Here is a 15,508-nt window from a genome sequence, read left to right as displayed (position 1 = left end):
TCTCAGGCAGTACACAAACTCCACTCTTAGTATAAGACTGTACAGGGGAGTTGCTAGGTCTGGAAAAGACCCGGGGCTAAGCTGATGTTGGAACTGTTGGGTCTGGGGGCTAGCTAGTCTTTTGGCTGTAGCTCCTGAGATTCTATCTGGAACTACAACCAAAAGATCAGGGGCTATAGCTCCCTTAGCCCCCCCCCCTAGCAACGCCCTTGAGGCTGTACCACCTGAGAATGTTTAGCATGGACAGAGCAGCCAGGCTTATCGAAGGAGGGAGAGGCGGTTGTAGCTTGGTACAAAGGAATTGCAGCATTCATATGGTCCAAAGAAACACTATGTATTGCAAAAATAAATGGTTTATACATTTTCTGGAAGTACAACAACATATCAGAAACAATTATAAAAAACAACTCAACACCAAAGGTATACAAACCAAGGTATAACCTGATTTAGGCCGAGCATGAAGCAAGTCAAGCTGGGTCTAAGCTCATGGTTATGCATTCAGGATACTAATATACTATTCTTGCGGAATAAGAGCAGGTTAGACATGCATTTTTAATACCAACACTAATTCACGGGTAGTAGACCCAGTCAGTCATGCAGTGACTCAGTTACATAAATCACTTAATAGACCAACCCTGTTACAAGTCTACACCTTGCAAACATTACTTTTTAGAACAGAATTCACAGCTAGTAAACCAACTAACTTTCCAGTGGAGCCTTAAGCAACTTGAAGACGAGTATTAACTTGGTAGAACTACACTAAGCAGATCAGGGAAAGCAAAACCCAATGGTACACCAAGAATGACAATCTGTTATTCAAGGGTAGGTAAACCCTATTGGTAAGCTTTTACACTCCTTTAGTTAAGAATATTAAAACAGTGCCAACACTTATTACTTTTCAAGTGACTGCTTAAATAGTAGTGGCTTGCGCCCACAATTGTTACAGTAAAATGACAGTACCGCTGTTTAGCTAGTAGTGGCTTGCACCAGTACTTTTCAGTAAAATTACTTCTATACTTTTTAAAGGGGCCTTCAGCTACTTGAAGGTAAGTATACACTTTAAGACTATTTTAGATCCGAATAACGCAGATCAGGGAAAGCAAAATCAAATGGTACACTTTCAGAAAGACTCAATATATTTCCAAGGTAGGTAAAACCCTATTGGTACATTTTTACACTTGTTCAGAATACTAAAACAGTACCAATATCGATTACTTTTCAGAAGAGGTGAAAACACCAAAGTAAGTAAAATGACATACTTTTTAGTGGCCAGAATGTAACTCAAAGATAAGTATAACTTCGTGACACTTTGTAACTTCTTTCACGGAGATAGTTACCACACTAACTTCTTTAGCAAGTTAGTACTTTTACACTTTATACTTTCAAGAAGAATCCTAATCTTATAAAGTCCTTCCCTAGTCTATAGAAAAAGTTTCCTCTGGGGCAGACAAGGGACCCTAGCCGTCTAGGAGCCAGCTGTAGGCAGGTCAGGATAGGGTTCAGTTGCAGCAAACTCAGAGTTCCAGAGGAGATCTTAAACAAGCAAGTATCCATTTTTAGAATTAGTTGAAAGTGTTTAGGGACTTATTCGAAGGCTACCTACATGTGTTCCAGCATTAAGCCTGGGCAACTGGTATGGGCAAACTCCCATCCACTCAGCCTCACAGGATTCGCATAAGGCTTAAGACAAGTACAGCACAGTACCTTGGGAGAAATTAAGAGCTTTGGAGTGGATGTCTTCAGGATGCATCAGCACAGGACCAGACACTGGATGGGAACTTGCACTTTACAGGAGCCAGATGAAGAACGAATATCGCTGGTTGGATTTTCCTCACTAACATGGCCGTGCACTCTGGTGAGGGTGCTTCAAGGATTTGAATCATCTCTCTGGAGGTCCAGCAGGTGTCCAAAGTTTCTGGTGGATTCGGACTTCAGAAGACCATGCACCACACTCAGGCTCTAGGTCTCAGGGTATAACGGTTTGCAGCCCAGCAAGGTCGCAGCACGCCGTGGGATTGCTCAAAATGTGGGTCTTCTTGAGACTAGTGGATCTCACCAGCCTTTGGGTAGGAGGAGTCTCATTCGGGACCCCCATGTCCCTTGGAAGGAAGGATTGCATCAGGCTCTGGTTACTCAGCAGGCTCGCCGGTCGCTGCAAATCACTACATACGTCTTTTCTTCACCGTCCTCTTTGGATTTGGTTCCAGTGGTCGACTTGTCAACAGCTTCCAGGATCAGAGTATTTATCAGGAACTTCAGCACAACTTATGCAAATTCTTACTGCAGTTTACAGAAAAGAGCGCTCTGGATGCCAGTCATCCCACCCCACTGGGAACGGGTTCCTTTCAAGCAAGGAAAAAGACAAAGTGGTGTGGAGTGTTGGACTCCTCCCTCGCTTCATGCCTTCTCGGACACTCTGGAGCCTAGGCGGGGAATACAAAGGAATCCTGCCGAAGACAACATTTCAACCGATGTCTCTGAAGCAACAAGCACACGAGAAAATGGGAAAAAACAAGGAGCCCGCCATTCTAGCATAATGGGGGTCCTTCTGTGCATTACAGAAGCCGACTTAACAGCCTGCAAGTACTACAAGTCATAAAGGTAGTTACATTGTCATCAGCCATTCAAGGAAACTTGCTATTGTAACAAAACAAAACAATGACCAGCTAAGTAAGAAAGGGGATACATTGTATCCCTCCCAACACTCCACAGAAGGTGGGGGTGTGGACGGCTCACTATATAAAATGTAAAAAGGTATGAAAATCCATCTTTACCCCTTACGAACAGTAGTTCACTGAAGTAAATTAAAGAGAAATTAACTGGGAAGCGCAAAGGGGCAACCCAGCCTAAGCCCAAAAGTTATAGGAAACTAACTACAATCACACACTATGGAGAGACATATAAGGTCACCCATAAAAATAAATACAATTTAAAAAAAAGTAAAAAAGACTAGGTGAGAGGGGGAAAAAGATTCCCACTCACCTAGGGACAAGGTAAAATAATTACCAAGTCCAAGCCAAAAGTTCTGGGGTTGACACATGTCAGGAAGATTTATCAAAAATCAAAAATTTGAAAATCTAACTCAACAGCCTTTCATTTCCATGAGAAAATATCAGGAGTTGATCTCGTTATGCTGCAGTAGTTTCGGCACTTTGACTGCCCTTTCAGGAGCGCACTCCCCTGAATCAGCCAGTCCCAGGACAGGTGAGATTGCAGCAATGGAGAAATAGAAAGGGTGGGGGCAAGAGGTGTTGTATGGCAACCTTAAAGGAATAGCCCAACTATAACATTCTGAGATAAGTTATATTTTATTGCACGCCATGCTAGAAAACGGCTGCTGAGAGACTTGGGCTCCGGAGGGCTGCTGTCTTCCACCCTTCTTGAGTTGATGCCGCAGTGATGGTGACTTGGAAAGTGGAGCTCCGGTTGATTGGATGAGTGGCAAGGCTCTGGTTGTGGATTAAAAGGATGGTTTAAAATAATCGTTTATGTTGGCCAATCCCACAGATTACAATGCTAGAAACAGAATCTTCTTACAGTTTAACTCAGCATGGGCTCAAGACAGATGATGGCCATGAGGCGCAAAGGGCATTTTGCTATATTCTTCCACTCAAGCACATCAGCTTGTTAGTTTATGAATTTATACCAGGCTCAAACAGACTAAACTGCATATAGCTGCAGACGGGCACACTTATCAGGTGAAGCAACATAACAGCCAGCATCAAATTCTGTAGATTTCATGAAAAAAGCCAAGCCACACATCGCGAATAGGACATTCTTTAAAGCTTTCCGAAACGGCGGAGAGGCGCAAGAAAACAGAAGGTAATAGGAAGTGAATTCTACAGGCAACGAGCAATAACAAACATGTTGAATCGCCTCTGGTTTTGCATTTTGAGTTAATGGACGAAAAGCTTACTATACTGCAACCATAACGGTCTGTTTGCAGGATAATAACCAACCATATTAGGTAAGAATTTTGGTGCAAGGCTTCGCATAAAAAGCCTAGCCCAAGCAGACAGTCTCGCAGACAACCCATGGCAATAGTAACTTGTGGACGATTCAGCTGGATACTTGGCTGATCTGGTTACGTGGTGGGACACGGTTTACCTGTGGCTCAGTATCTCTTGCAAGTCTTGCCGTTTGACCTCAGGGAGTTTATTGGCCGCCCTAGAAGGGGCATTGAACTTGCAGCTCAGAGGGCGACAGCAAAGGGTGATCACACCTTTGCTGGCAAATCCATTTGTCTGCTTTCTTTGGCTGGTGATGCCGAATCTCCTTCAAGCAGCAGAAGCTGGGTGTGCCAACTGGCGGGTCCATCCAGAAGACTGAATGATCCGTTGTGTGCTTTATTTTTATCCCAACTTTATGTAAAACGTTAATTGGTGCAGAGAACGTCTCCGTAATAGGTTACAAAAACCATGATCCGAGTTGTGTTAAGGGACTAGCAGATTCGTCTAGACCAGCGTGCCTGCTCAGCCCCACAGATACAATCCCCTGAAGACTGCGACCAGCCACCACCCAACCCCACCAAACCCCTCAAAAATGTTTACAAAGAGTTACGTAGCCTCTGTTGCCCCAGCCAAGGGGAATGCAACAAAAACAGCAGGATTATTCCTCCACACGTTATGGAACACTCTATACCCACCCCAGCAGGTGCAGATATTTAAATCCCGACCAACCCTCCTTACCTGATAAACCGCAAGCTTTGAGCAGGGCTGAAGGAGATTATTCCTGTACACCCAAGCTAGCTCTTGTACTGCCTTTTAGGGCTCCTCAAAAATGTATTCAAGATTGGCTCCTGAATTAAGTTATCTTTATGGATCTTGGCTAAGGCACATAAAGGTCTTTCACAGACCTACAAGAAATCCGTTTGCTGTGCAGTTTAGTTTGACTTCCTAAGAACCTGCTATGTGGCTCCCTTCCAAAAATAAATGATGGAACCTAAAATCTACCTTGCCTAGCTAGATGACCAGCGATCACAACTAATCTTATTAAATACCCTTAACATATTTCCATATTACATGGCCTGTGGTAGTGGCCATGTAGTTATGCTAAACCCATAGGAAGAGCACTTTTTTGGGTGTCTTATAACTTCGCTCACCCTGGACGAATCCTCACCAAACTTTACAAAAATAGTCTATGGGCCACTCTGAATTTGTATGCAAAGTTTAGTGAGCTTTGGTCAAGGGGGTGCAAAGTTATAGGGGGTCCCAACATTTCTTTTTTCCCATAGACATAAGGTCTATGCCTAAAGCCCAAACCGCTGGATGAATTTTCACCAAATTTGCGGCAGGAGCTTGGTCCCGTAACTTGGTGCAAATCAGTCCAGTGGTTTTTCTAAACGACCAAAACGTAAGGCCAAAAAATTAGTGATATCTATGTCTAGGCCGCGGACTGACTTCCCTGTTCGGTCCGCGGACTGGCCTCTGATTGGCACAAAAAAAATCGGCAGACTTTTGCGTGGTCCACGGACTTCGGGACGCAGCCGCTGATTGGGTAGTGAGAAAACGTGAAGTGCGTCGGTTTTCCTGAAACGCCCGCCATCTTGGATTCGCAGACTTTTTGGGAGTCCGCGGACAGCTTTGCGGAAAAAAAAAAATAAATAAGCAGCATTGCACTTGTCAAACTCAACAAACAATCTCTGGGGATGTGGGCGGGGGGGGATGAGGATTGGATATGGCCATAATACATCAAAAAACAGGTTGCTTCACTCCCCGAAAGTCTGCAACCACTCCAGATGTCCTGGGGCAGTCCTCCGGTGTTCGCGGACACTTCAGATGTCCTAGGACATCTGTACCTATTTCAGCTTTACAGGGTTGGGGAAAAGAGTTTTTGGATGGCTTATCATTTTTGTGCCACTCAATGAAACTGCATGTAATTTTGCAATTTTATTCTAGAACTAATCCTGAATGGATTTGCAAAATTTTTTGGGATTCTGTCAAGAGGGGGCAAAATTAGAGGGGGTCCCAAAATACTGTAAAGGCATATAAATGTGGTGCCATTTGACGAATCTGCATAACATTTGGCAAAACGATTTTGTATCTAGATATAAATGGTTTTCTAAAGTTTGGTGGGATTTTCTCAAGAGGGGGCGAAATTAGAGGGGGGGTCTCAACTTTTTTTGATGGCTTATAACTTTGCTGCTATTTGACAAATGTGGACAAACGTTTTAAGAAAGATTATAGACCCAACCTTCAATGTTTGTGTAAAGACTGAATGGATTTTGTCAAGTGGAGGCTAAGTTATATGACTATTGTATATACATACATTTTTCCACTTTAAAAAATAAAACATGGGCGGATTTCGAGCAAACTCGTGAGGAGCATTGGCAAGGACATTAAAGCATGGTTTTGCAATGTGCCTGCGTTTTATTTTTCGACAAGTGTAATAATGTAGGTACAAAAAAATAGTCATATACCTTTGGTGACTGAGGTATATAGCCTGTCGACGTGGGCAGTAGACAGATTGTCTGGGTCATGGAATAAGGTTATGACACAGACAATGCTACTGGCCATGACCGCTAGGGATGAAAAATGGTGTTAAAGTGGCTATGTCTACCTGGGACCGGATATGTGGTAAAGTTAGTTTTTCGAAGGTAGGATAGGTTTGAAAGGAGAAAAAAGTGCATGTGGTAATATGTTCATAGGGTTTTGTAGGCTGCCATGGCAAGGGAAGAGTGGCTGTGTACGGACCCCCGCCTTCTCTATCCATGTGAGCCGTCTTTAGGAAGAAAAATCTATGTTTTAGCACCCTGGGTTCCCGCTTTGGGAACCAGGAGTGCCAATGGACTTTATCCCCCATTTCAGGAGCTGCAATGGACGATAACGGTCTGTAGCCCTCATTTATTTATAATGCACCAATACCCGCAGACATCAGGCTGTGTGGTTACAGTATTTGTTGTGGAAGATGAGGTGGAGGAAGACCGCTTACTACTTGCTGAGAAAGGAATATCCTGAGAGCATTGCAGTCATTGGATTTGGTGTGGCGGCGCATGGAGGTGGTGCTATAGGAGTACTGTCCAAGTACACTCAGTGCATTTCACTTTGGTAGCTTTAGCCTTTGGTACACTCCCAACAGTAGCAAAGAACTGGCACACCTATGCCATCAATGATATTTGTGATGTCATCTTTGATGTCCTGGGTGGTAGTCTTAGCAGTGCACAGCGGTAGCGCGAGTTATGGTTGCTTAGCTTATTATAACTGGCGAATTGCAGGGGTTTTTCGATTTTACTTGTAACCATAACATCCTTTTAACATCTTTTATTTACTGAATTTCATAACCATAACGTCCCCTTAAAGTTTTTTCATTGAATACAAATATAAATAAGTGCATTTATGCACAGGTTCAAAATCTTGCATCATCCTATTAATTGTTTGGAAGTGACGTGGATCTCTCGCGCTGATGCACAATGTTCATATATGAATGTTTTAGGGGAAGTAAACTTGAACAATAAGGCATTTTAAATAAAAGTAGCAAACTTGTCCAATGTTCAATTATTAAGCCCTGGTCTTGAGCATAAAATAGCTGTTAAAGTTGACTTCTCTGCACCTGTATTTTCAGGGAAGCATGGTCTCGGACACACACAAAGGTGATGCTGAACAGGATGCAGAGAATCTACTCCCAAAGCGTAGAAACCCTCACTGATCTGAGCCGGAAGTTCAGAGTAAGCTCATTCTTTGCTACCAATGTGAGAAATGCTGTATGTTTATTTGTAACGTGCACCAGACCCAGAGTTATGATGGTGAGAGGACAACGACATTTTAAGCTTACATAGTTACATACAATACAGAGAATAGAATAGAGCACTAGCGCGTTAGTTGGAGTTTGAGCGCACATACATTGCAGGGTTCATGAAGGAAACATGGGATTGGAGCAGTGTATTGGCATACGCTTCTGATAGCGACACTAATACACTCAAATTATTTTTCCTGCTTCGAACTGCAGCACGTGTCACACCAGTAAATCTCGAACTTGTCCCACACATATTCCCCAGCTGCCTTCAGTCTTCTCAGGGGCTGTCTGAATAGCTGGATATTAATACAGAAGCTCAATGTCTCTGGGAGGACAACTTGAGGATCGCAAATGAAACATAGCGGAGAACGTTCCAGACAAATAGTTTACCTTTTTATTGATCAGTGAGTGTTCAACGTGAGATTGGAGGAGATGAGTAGGACACAGAAAGAAATGCACATGAGTTGGAGGAGAGTGCACTTGTATGTTTGGAGAAAGTGAACCACTAAGGTGGAGGGATTGAGAAAGTGCTGTGTGAGGGCAATTTTGGAGGTGAGAGTTGAGTGTATGAGTAAAGAAATAAGGGTAGGAGAGACTAGTTAGAAGTGAGAGGAGTAAAAAGAGCGCAGAATAGTTGGAGTGGCAGAAGGAGTCTAAGGAAGTGTTTGTGAAGACCGAAGAAGGACAAATTACTTGTTTCACGCTAAATGCTCTTTCCGATGGATGTTCCCTCCCATGGAATCCTCATCTATGAAATTCTATCCACATTGCAGCTGTTCTTTGGAAACCCTTCCACCAGCAGAGGGTGCGGCATAGCTGCATGTGAGCTGCATCGAATGCCTATATGCACTCAATACCAAACATTACGTCGGCTCAGTATATATCGAGGCACTGCATCCAATGACCTTGTTCAACCCCTTTTCCCCTTGCAATCGGACTCCGAGGGAGCGCAGAACCAAAAGTATATTGGCTATTTGCTAAGAGGCAGTTAGGGATGGCGAGGAGGAATCTGTGGGCGGAGCATTCTTCAGGAAGAACATTACAGAGACAAGACAGTTGCTCTTCTAATGGATTCCTTACTTCCACGGATTCCCCATCTATGATAGACTCCCACAGCAGTACATACATCTCGAAGAGGGAAGGAAAGCAAAAACGCTACCTAGACCAGATCATTCGGGTGAACCGCCCTACTAAAATGGGAGTGCTGACATGAAAGTAAATCTAAGCAGTAATGCTTAACCACCATGTGGAAAGAAACCCACTGTGGGGTTTAATCAAAGGCCCCAAACCAACAGAAGTGAAGGGGCCCACTGGAAAAATGACCTGCCAGCATTCAAAACCATCACGCCGAAAATAGGCCCATTGTGGCAGACTATCTGGGTGTCTTTCTGCAGTTGAAATCGAGATAAAGCCTAAGAAAAAAATGTAATTGGAGTGCAGATTGTAAAATCACATCACATTGCTGGATGAGACATAAATGCAGCATTTTCACTGAAACTGCCACCCATCAAAAGGTGGTGCACTATGACAACTCAGATCCACTTTTCAGCATAAAAACCAACAGCAGAAAATTGAAAATATGTTTTTATTAAAGTCTGAAATAAACCGCCCTGTATCTTCAGCGATCCCATTGAAAAAACAATGCTATTTGAAAAGAAAGAAGAAATCCACTGATACAAAAGCAAAGTGAACCGGGATCAGTCAATTACGCAGTATTTCAAAGAACGAAGGCTGATGGTTAGGAAATGCAATATGTGAGCTCATTCAGCCAAGGACAATCTGTGGGTGTCTGGGCAGAATTCACAAATGGCTTCCCCACTGCAATCCTGTTAGCCTCTGAAGCTGGAGATGGGAATACCTTAGTAGCTATTACATTCCGGCTATTTATAACTGAAATAAAGCAGGGCCGGCCCTTAATGGCATCCAAAACAAACTTCCCCATTGCCAGACCTGCTGTCTCTGAAGGCTCAAATCTTTGCAGGGCAAATGGCCTAGCCAGTATGTGACTAGAATGCAGGGAGGAGCTGTGAAAACAGGGGCTGAAATCAAAGGAAGCTGAATTCTTAAAACAAATATGAGAAAATAGAAGGTTTTCGGATTGAAATGGTGGTCCACTTCAGATAACAGGACAGGGTGCCAGACGTCAGCAGGGCCGCATATCACAGTGGCAGCCTAGCTCATTATCTGCCGTGGGGGAATCTGTGTAGCCGATGCATTCCAACTATTTGCGACCTGCAGCCCACCAACTTCAAACAGAATAGCAAGTGGCCGGAAGAATGGAGCTAAGATTTGCATGAATATAAAGATTTCCCATTAGTTTAAATGGGATCATCACAACTGATGCATTTTCTCAGCAACCACAAGTCTCTCTACATCCATTAATGTGTCTTTTTAAAGGCAATGTCAAGGCAATTCTGTTGAAATATCTGTCCACATACAACTTCGGGAATTGTAATGGCAAGCTAAAATGTGTTTCTGCATGCTCTGAACATGTTCCAACCCAAGGCCTGAGGAACCTCCCCTCCAACTGAACCAGCACAAGAGTTGAGCCCTAATTGCACTCACTGGATATCACCAGCGGGCACAGAAAAAAAAAATGATGAATTAATTGAAAGTGACTGTTCATCTGCAAAAAAACGATGTCGCTGCATTAATTTTTTGCTGCTTCTGCCTATCAAAGGCACTGTGAGTCAGCACTTCCATCATCGCCGGCCCTGATCTCTAGGCACTGAGTGCCTGCTCTGCTGGGGGAAGGCCTTGTCTGACTGGGCCTTTGCAGGAAGAGGGGCCCAATCAGGCAAGTCGGCAGACGAATGCCGGCCCGCCTCCCTGGACCAACATCTAAGGCCCTGTCTGAACCTGTCTTTGTCTGGTAGGATTCAGCTGCCCCCTCAACCCCCCCACCTTAGTGCTCCAACCCAAAAATGCTGCAGACTCCTGTGTATTTCTTGCTCCTGCATGAACGTGGACCACAGCAGCCCAGGCCCCTCTTTCCGAGCAACTGTTAGCCTCCTCCAGTTTCTCCCTTAACCGTAACTGTGCCAATCCTATTCCTACTTTCTTCCTTCACCACCTCTCTTTGTCACTGCACTGTGTTCTACAATTGCTAAACTCATTCAAGTCATGTTTCTCATTTACATCTTGGTGGGTGTGCTTTCATTTTGCATTCATTGTGTGCATTGTGATTCTTTTTTATAAACAAATCTAGGTGGGTGCGCTTTACATCTTGCATGCATTGTGATTGTGCATTGTGATTGTGCATTCATTTGTGTTCATTGTGATCCTTTTTCAGACTGGATCCTGCACCCCAAATATTGCTCTGCATTTGTATTGGTGCCCTCGCTAACTACTAGGCCACCTGAGAGTAAGAGTCAGGTCTGTGCAGTGCAGACCCCCTTTTTCCTTTTCTTCTCTCATCTATCCTCTGCCACTGAGATGGCACTCACCATCTCTCCAATCTTTTCTAACTTCTACACTATCCCCTCTCATGAAATCTGAGCATAAGGAGCAACAACAAAAAAAAGACCTCCTGGGTGCAAATCCTGGTCTTCCCTTCAGAGACACCTATGTCAGGGCATCTTCCAGAGAGACTTTCACCAATGTATTCATCTCTGTCCCCTCTCCTGACCTATGACTTCTCATCTCTACTCTCTCCCCTTAAATCCTTCTTGAAGACACTTACCTTGACATTCTCACTCTTACTGAGACATGGTTCAATGCCAGCTCAGTCACTACTTTTGACTCCCTCCTACCTGATGGCTTTAAGATCATTTCCAAGCCACGACCTCACTGTGCTGGCAGTGGGGTTGCCTTAATATTCCTGAAGTGTGTTCCTTCTTCCCCCTTACCCTCTCAGCTCTACTCTTCATTTGAGAGCCTGATTTGCAAGTTGGTAATCTCTCTGCCCTCCACGCGGACCGGACCATTACTACCATTTACTAGCCTCCCGGCACTACCTCCCTGTTCCTCTTTAACTGGACCGATTTCTGTTCCTCCCTACTTTAAACCTCTTCTAACCTACTCCTCCTGGGTGACTAACATCCAATTGGACTCATTGGCACAGCATCCACTCTTTTCATTTACCTCTGCACCTCTCTATACCTTCTCCATTCTCCCTTTGGTCCAACCCACTCTGCTGGGCACACTCTGGATGCCCTCATCCACTCAGTCCTCATTCTCCCATCTCCTCTGGTCAACCCTCTCTTGGCCAGACCACTCTCCTCCCACCTGGGTCCCTATGGCCCTGTGACCGCACCTCCAACCTCGTTCATGAACATCCGCTCGATGAAATGAGTCCTCCGCTGCCTTCACTTCCAACTTATCCCCGCTTCCTCCCCTAACTCACTCTACCACTGACACTGCGCTCAGCAACTTCCACCTGTCCATCACCAACACCATTGACATTCTTGCCCCATTCATGAGGATCCACCTGAAACAAGCCTCTAAGCGCAACACGTAGTACAACTCTGAACTTGCAGCCCTGAAACAAAAGTGCAGCGCTGCGGAACGGAAGTGGCAAACTTCCGGCTCACCCTCTGACAAACTGACCTGCCGGCTGCTCCAAAGGCAATACAGACTATTGTGCCAAGAAAAGGGCCCACATTCAGGCACAGGTATCTGGCACAACCAACACCACAGCTGGACTTTTCAAAATCTACAGGGAAGTAGCCACCCCTTGTGCAATCTCCTCCCCTATTCCTTCTCAGGCCCTCTGCAACACCCTGTCCACTCACTTCAACACACTCAGGACATCCTGAAGAAGCCTTATTACTCACCATCCCAACCCATCCCTCACCGTCTTGCCTCCCTTGGCCAATCAACCTCATTTGCCCTCGTCAGACCTGAAGAAGTCACCAGAGTTGTCCGCTCAAAGAAGGTCTCTTCCAAACAGGTTTCCCCTTGCTCATCCAAAACCTTCAAGGAAAACATTGGCTCTCTTGCCCCTGCACTCGCTGATCCCTGCAACCACCCCTTTGCCACTGGTTCTTTCCCCTCTTCCCTCAAGCACTCCCTTGTGAGCCCCCTCCGTAAAAAAAAAAAAACATCAGCAGACCCTACCTGCCCAGTCAACTACTGCCCAGCCACCTAGCACCCTCTCTCAATCACCCCTTGCCTGGGGAAACTGCTGGAGAAGTTGGCCCTAGCCCAACTCAACTCACACACTGAACTTTTTGGTGGTGTCCATGACCATCAATCTGGATTCCGAGCATCTAGAGGCATGGAAACTGCTCTTCTGAACACCCACGAACTACTAGCATCCCTGGATTCTAACTCCTCAGCTGTCCTCATCCTCCTTTATCTCTCCTCTGCTTTGACATGGTCAACCATTCCCATCCTCACACAAAGGCTCCACGACACCCTTGGCATCTCAGAGAAGGCACTGGACTGGCTGACCATCTTCCTAACTGACTGCTCCTCCCAAGTAATTCTGGGAACATTTTTCTCTCCTACCTCCTCCTCTGGTGTCCCCCAGGGCTCTACCCTCTCGCCGTGGCTCTTTAACATCAAACTTATTCAATTGGCACTCTTCATCTCCTCCTGCTCCCCCCAACTTCCAATGTTATGGAGAAGACACAACTCTTCTTCAAACTTTGTGCTGACCCCGTTACACCTTCCATCATCCCGACTGCCCATCTGCCATCCAGGCCTGGTGCACTTCCAATCATCTCTGCCTCAATGCCAGTAAAACGGAGATCCTTCCTATTGGGACCCCTGCTCCAGACTTTTTCCCTTCACTCTGGTCTTCCTCCATGGGCTCTTGCCCTGCTCCTCCTCCTGAAGCATGAAACCCTGGAGTCCGCTTTGACTCCTCCCTCTCCTTCCTCCCTCACACTCAGAACATTGCCAAGAAGTCCCACTTTCAGCTCTTCCTTCTCCAAGGCATTCTACCTTTTCTCACCTTCCCCCAGAAGCTCAATGTTACCCGAGCCCTGGTTCTCTCTAGGCTTGACTATTGCAATAGGCTCCTCCTGAATCTACCTTCTTCCACGCTGCGACCCCTCCAGTTAATCCAGAATAGGGCAGCGGGACTTATCATAGGCCTCAAGCCCAGGGACCGCATCACTCCTGCCCTAAAAAGTGTTCACTGGCTACTGTTGCTTCACATATTAAATTCAAATCCCTCTGCATCATCCACAAGGCTGGCTGGGGTGTGGACCACACTATCTGCAAATCTCTTACCAAATATTCCCCCTCTAGACCTCTGCACTCCTCTGGCACCAACTCTATGTGTAAAGCATTTTGCTAAACAGAGGGCAGGAGGTCGCTAGCTTTCTTCAACTGGCTCCCTTCTTTGGAACAGCCTCACCCTGCCTCTTCGTCTTGAGGAGGGCTTTCTTAAATTCAGGAAGCTACTCAAGACTTTCCTCTTTACCTCCTCCTTCCCCCCTCAACTCTGCTAATTTCACAGTTGCTTGATTTGTGTCCAGGGTCCTTATGCATCCTCTGGGCCCAGACACCCCCCCTACACACACCGAATAACCCATCAGCTGCTGTCTAGCCTCAGCACTTGTCTCGGCAGACCCTCCACTCTGGAGGCTCACACTTACCATACATTACACTTCACCTGTTGGTCCCCCATGAGCACCCCAGCACCTACCCCATTCCCCACACCCTCTGCACTTGCATGTTCTGAACACTCAATGCATAGTAGGCTCATCTTTACCCCCCCCACTATTTATTTTTACATTTTCTATGCATTAAATGTTTCTCATCCCCCTTGTCCCCTCCCTGTTTCCCTGTGGGCGCTTTGAAACAGAATTTGCTTACTGTATACGCAACAATTGAACAATAAATAAATTCATAGGGAATATGCTTTTTGTATAAACCGCAACAAATTGCCACACGCCCTTGCAACATGGTGCGGACCCGGCTGTCGTTTCTTTAAATTCCTCATAATTAGCTGAAGCAGAATATTTATACATTATGGCAGTTACTAGGTAAATTATGAAGTTCTACCATTGACATAAGAAAAAAAGGGGAATTTCAAATGGGAGTTGCCATATTTCTGTTCTAGACTCCTGAACCAATACTCAGGGGATGGGGTTGGAGAGAAATGGGAAGGACCAATCAATGGTGTGAGAACCTTTGCAGGGCACTGCCTATATTGAAATCCTGACGTGTCATCACTGGTATAAAAAGTGATGCACTGTAAATGGCAAAAGAAGAGCTGCTAAAAATTAGCAACAGAAAAAACTGCAAAGAGATCACCACGGTCGGACAGTTTCCCAAAATCACCAAAGGAGATCTTCTGAAAATTTCATCTGAGAGAAACATTGGAAGGGCTGAAGAGGTCTATTGCTGAGGAGACTAGAAAGCAGGCTGTGATTCTTCCCTGGAGCCAGAGAGAGGGAAGTGCTGTGGGATCTAATTGACTGAAGTTCTGTCTAGTATAAGTTGTTTCCATACAAGCAAAGCTCTGCTCAGTCCCAGAGTGCCCAGCCCAGAGATTTTCAAAAGTAAGTAGACTGACCAACAAAAGGTCAGCGTGGGGTTGGGGGGGGGTATATTTAATTAACCCATTCCCTTTCATTTGTGGGTACATTTTCATTAGTGGGTCAGGGGCAAATAGTGTAGATCCTTCGCCTTTTAGAACATATATGTAATTAATTCCCATTCAGCAAAACACCCCGGGGAGGTTTTTAACATTCAAAATTAACAATGCTCATTGCTAGAGTACGCTGAAAACTATAGCCTGTAATGTAATTGGGTAATCCTATTTGTCCTGTTGACTGGACTTCAAGGAAGAGGGATGTCCTTGTCCCTAAACTAGAAAAAA

General features: G+C 45.2%; 1 protein-coding gene across 10 annotated transcripts in view; it reads right to left on the bottom strand.

The window, feature by feature from the left end:
- The window catches only part of PPP1R12B (protein phosphatase 1 regulatory subunit 12B), a 1,230,188-nt gene that overhangs the window by 451,447 nt on the left and 763,233 nt on the right, over positions 1 to 15,508 (bottom strand). Inside the window, exon 20 of one of the 10 annotated variants that reach the window (XM_069633610.1) lies at positions 3,309 to 3,449. The exons of the other annotated variants lie outside the window; for them this stretch is intronic. Within the exon in view, the coding sequence (XP_069489711.1) occupies positions 3,324 to 3,449 (126 nt within the window). The 3' untranslated portion in view covers positions 3,309 to 3,323. Of the gene's footprint in view, positions 1 to 3,308; positions 3,450 to 15,508 lie in introns of those variants that run through there. 10 annotated transcript variants of the gene reach the window in all.

Source organism: Ambystoma mexicanum, chromosome 13 (genome assembly GCF_040938575.1).
Source record: "Ambystoma mexicanum isolate Mex_15411 chromosome 13, UKY_AmexF1_1, whole genome shotgun sequence".
Taxonomy (NCBI): Eukaryota; Metazoa; Chordata; class Amphibia; order Caudata; family Ambystomatidae; genus Ambystoma; species Ambystoma mexicanum.
Note: the sequence above shows the minus strand (reverse complement) of the source record. Positions and strands in the feature narration are given on the sequence as shown.